Below are 4,360 nucleotides of genomic sequence, written 5' to 3'. Positions count from 1 at the left end.
TGTAAAGAATAAAAAGTTTAGAAAGGTACAACAATGCACTATAGAACAAAAAATGGACTATATACCTGTTGTAACTTGGTTACCTATAGTCCGATGATATTTCGGAATTAGAATTCCTTCTTCAGATCTTCTTTGCTGGAGTCTCTGCTATAAACAGCAAATAAGATCTGAAGAAGGAATTCTAATTCCGAAATATCATCGGACTATAGGTAACCAAATTACAACAGGTATATAGTCCATTTTTTGTTCTATAGTGCATTGTTGTACCATTCTAAACTTTTTATTCTTTACATATAACAAACAGATTGAAACTAACAACCAACAAAAAGCACAATCCCTAACCCTAACCCTAACCCTAACCCTAACCCTAATCCCACACACATCTGGGGAACATAGCTCTACACCTAAAGGTGATGTAAAATCTCAAATGAAGCTGCTGAAAACATGGTAAGAAATGATAAATTGATGCTGTGATGGCTGATATGGTCATTGTAAATTGTTGCATTTTTGTTCTTAAATTTCAGTGGATGTACCTCATTAAAGTATTTGAGAAACCAAGTTTTATTAAAGAATTTGATCTTCAGGCCACTACGTTTGAATTCTCCGTTCACAACAAATTCAAAGTAAGCATTCATTTATCTTCCCTCCCTGGTTAAAAAAAAACAGGATAACATTGTGCTGAGTCAAGAGTTTTGCAATATTCTGGTGGCTTATTTTCTTTATGTATCAAGTTACAACAAAAGCAGCCCGGAATTGAAAGCAGGGGCCATCAGGTTGTAGCGTCTGAAGCCACCTTTCTGCCAGTTCTTTGATTCTGTGCTGATGCAAGTTCTTGCTCTTTGAGTCTCCATCTCCTCTTCGTTGATGAAGCCTCATGAGCACAAAAAGTGATCCATGGATCAGAACAAGTTGTTGGTGTTGGCACTCTGTCGCTTACGACGTCGAGGGTTCCAGTTGATCCAATCGACGGAACAGCCTGCTCGTAAAATTAACGTGCAAGTGGCTGAGCACTCCACAGACACGTGTACCTTTAACGTAGTTCTCGGGGATATTCAGCGTGACACAGTGTGACAAGGCTGACCCTTTGAATTACAGGTACAACAGAAACAGGAAGTAAGAGTGAGAGAATGTTGTGGTGGAGGAGTACAGCAGGGTTCGTCACCATCCCCTGCCGGAGCCTCGTGGAGCTTTAGGTGTTTTCACTCAATAAACACTCACAACGCCCAGTCTGGGAATAGAAACCGCGATCCTATGACCACAAGTCCGCTGCCCTAACCACTGGGCCATTGCATCTCCACATCAGAACAAGTAATAATCCGACTATACGCTGGGCATGGCATCAGTTCAATTCCCTCAAGTTCCTGGAGTTCATTCCAGGTCATTCAAGCAGTATGAGGTCCTACATTGCCTTGCTGCGGAAGAGGTTACTTTCTGTTGACCAATACTAGATATTCTTGCCTCACCATGGCATACCTCCGCTCCTGTTGTTCAGAGTACAAGTAGGCATTAATGGTTTGACCAGATGGAACCAACTTGTTGTGAATTACTCCCTCGTAATTTCACCTGATGCAGAGCATCACATTGTATTTGAAATGCCCATATTTGGCAATAGGCTTCAGTAGCAGGCCCTTTGCTTAAACCCTGCTTATGCATGTTAGGGTTGTGGAAAGTTATCTCCCTTGGATTATTACTTGTTCCCATCCAAGGATTACTTCCTGTGCGCACAACGCTTCACCAATCAAGAGCAGGTGGAGGCTTCAGTGAAGGAGTTCTTTGCCTCAAAGGACAAGAAATAGTATCAGTGAGGAATCAAAGAACTGGCAGAAAGCTGGCTTCCGACGCTGCAACACAATGGCCTCTTCTTTAAATTCTGGGCTGCTTTTGTTGCACCACAATGAACAAAGCAAATAGTTACCAGAATATTCTTTTCTACTCTAGGCACAAGGCCCGAAATTTTTGGACAGGGGGCTAATCAATTTGATCGACTCCAGTATGCAACTGGTACTTAATTTATCGACTGCGCAAGGATGAAAGGCAAAGTCAACCTCTGCAGAATTTGAACTCAGAATGTAAAGATAGACGAAATACCACTAAGCATTTTGCCTGTTTGCTTGTCTTATGTTACCAAAATATTGCAAAGTTTTTGACTCAGCACATTATGTTTGAATACACAGTTCACTATACGTCCAAAGTAAGTATTAGTTGATCCACCATCTCTAGTCATAAAAAACTCATAATTAAAACCTGGATCTCACAAATGCTAAAGACCTCATGGTGTGACCCCCTACATACAAATGACTGGAATGTGCTGGGCAAAATGCTTTGTGGCATCCCTTCTGGTTATTTATGCACTAAGTTCAAATCCCACCAAGGCCAACTTATCCTTTTAGGGGTTTGACAAAATAAGTACCAGTTATGTACTAGGTCAATGTCATCAACTTAACCCTTTCTCTGTAAAATTACTGTTCTTGTACCAAAATTTACAACCATTATTTTCTCTCCCTTTTTTTTTCTTTTTTAATTAAATATTCCAGGAATGGATGCGTGTGGTAAACGCTGACCCCAAGGTAATGTCGGTTTGCCCCAAATCAATGAGTGAGAAAGATCATCGTGTCCTCCAGGGAAACAAGTTACGGAAAATGTTGCTGTCGATTATTGAAACCATGGTTCGTTTAAGAAATCATTTTTTTCCACTTTACTTTTATAATTCATGTTGTTGTTGTTGTTGTTTACCTTGTTATCTGCCCTGATTGAAAAGACTTCTAAGCAAAGGTGTTCTAATTATGACCATCCCACCTGAAATTTTTTTCAGGTAAAGTAAGGCGCCGGCTTGGTCGTGTGGTCCAGAAGCCTGTTTTCCTACTTGTGATTTCAGGTTCAGTCCCACCGTGTGGCACCTTGGACAAGTGTTTTCTACTGTAGCCCCTGGTCGCTTTAATAATTATAATAATCATCATTTGACGTCCGTTTTCCATGCTGGCATGGGTTGGACAGTTTGACTGGGGCCTGGAAAGCCTGGAGGTTGCACCAGACTCCAGTCTGATCTGGCAATGTTTCTACAGCTGGATGCCCTTCCTAACACCAACCACTCCGAGCATGTAGTGGGTGCTTTAATAATAATAATAATAATTGTTTAACGTCCGTTTTCCATGCTGGCATGGGTTGGACGGTTCGACTGGGGTCTGGAAAGCCAGGAGGCTGCACCAGACTCCAGTCTGATCTGGTAATGTTTCTACAGCTGGATGCCCTTCCTAATGCCAACCACTCCGAGTGTATAGTAGGTGCTTTAATAATAATAATAACAATGATGACTAATGAGTATTGTTCATAATTAATTGTAAGGACATCTCTCAACTAAGATGTCCGTTATACTCCTGTATTCAGCATCTTGCTTGAGAAGTGTCCCTGATCGTTAAGCGCTAAGCAACCGTATCCTTCTTTCATTTCTGCCACAGGAACACATTTTGAAGAAACTGCAGCGATTTTTGGACGAAAGTCGAATGGATTTCCCTCGTCTCTTCTTCCTCAGTGACAACGAGGTGACAGACTTACTTGCGGTCACTGACCGACCTGAACAACTGGTGCCCAGTGCACGTAAATGTTTCCCGGGCCTCTTCAATTTGGCATTAAGAGTTCCAAAACAAACAAACAAGAAATCTTCTCATATGCTCACTGCCAGCGAATTGTCTCGGAACAGTAAGTTAACTACACAACATTCTTCTTCTTCATCATCTTCTTCTTCTTCTTCTTCTTCTTCTTCTTCTTCTTCTCCTCTTCCTCCTCCTCCCCTCCTCCTCCTTATTCTTCTGTTTCTTCTTTTTTTTCCACCTTTTTCTTCTCTTCCTCCTCCTACTTATTCTTCTTTTTCTCCTTTTTCTTCTTCTTTTATTTTTCTTCATCTTCTTTTTCTCCTTCTTATTCTTCTTCCTCCTCCTCCTCCTCCTTTTTCTTCTTCCTCTTCTTCTTTTTCTTCCTCCTCCTCCTCCTTTTTCTCCTCCTCCTTCCTCCTTCCTCTTTTTCTTCCTCCTACTTTTACCCCGCTGCCTCTACATTTTTATATTTCTTCTTCTTATAATCTTGTTGTTCTTCCATGCTTGCAAAACTGTGACCAACTCATTAATCCGTGTGAGGCCGATCGGTGGAATTGCAGGATTGTTGGAGTGTGCGACGAAATGCTTCAGGCATAGACATGGCTCTGCAGTTAACAAGCTCACTTCTCAACCATGTTGTCTTGGGTTCAGTCCCATTGTGTGGCACCTTGAGCAAGTGTCTTCTACTATAGCCCCAGGGTGACTAATACCTTGTGAGTGAATCAGTGAATTTAGTAAATGGAAACCTAGTGTATATATGTATGTGTATC

At 41.4% G+C, this 4,360-nt stretch overlaps 1 protein-coding gene across 1 annotated transcript in view; it reads left to right on the top strand.

The window, feature by feature from the left end:
• Nucleotides 1-4,360, top strand: part of LOC106879164 (dynein heavy chain domain-containing protein 1) — a 72,778-nt gene that overhangs the window by 1,445 nt on the left and 66,973 nt on the right. Inside the window, exons 2-4 of the mRNA XM_014928609.2 lie at nucleotides 525-623; nucleotides 2,535-2,666; nucleotides 3,456-3,696. Of these exons, the coding sequence (XP_014784095.2) occupies nucleotides 525-623; nucleotides 2,535-2,666; nucleotides 3,456-3,696 (472 nt within the window). The remainder of the gene's footprint in view (nucleotides 1-524; nucleotides 624-2,534; nucleotides 2,667-3,455; nucleotides 3,697-4,360) is intronic.

The sequence above is a fragment of the Octopus bimaculoides genome, chromosome 27 (assembly GCF_001194135.2).
Source record: "Octopus bimaculoides isolate UCB-OBI-ISO-001 chromosome 27, ASM119413v2, whole genome shotgun sequence".
NCBI lineage: Eukaryota > Metazoa > Mollusca > Cephalopoda > Octopoda > Octopodidae > Octopus > Octopus bimaculoides.
This window is presented reverse-complemented; position numbering and strand designations above follow the sequence as displayed.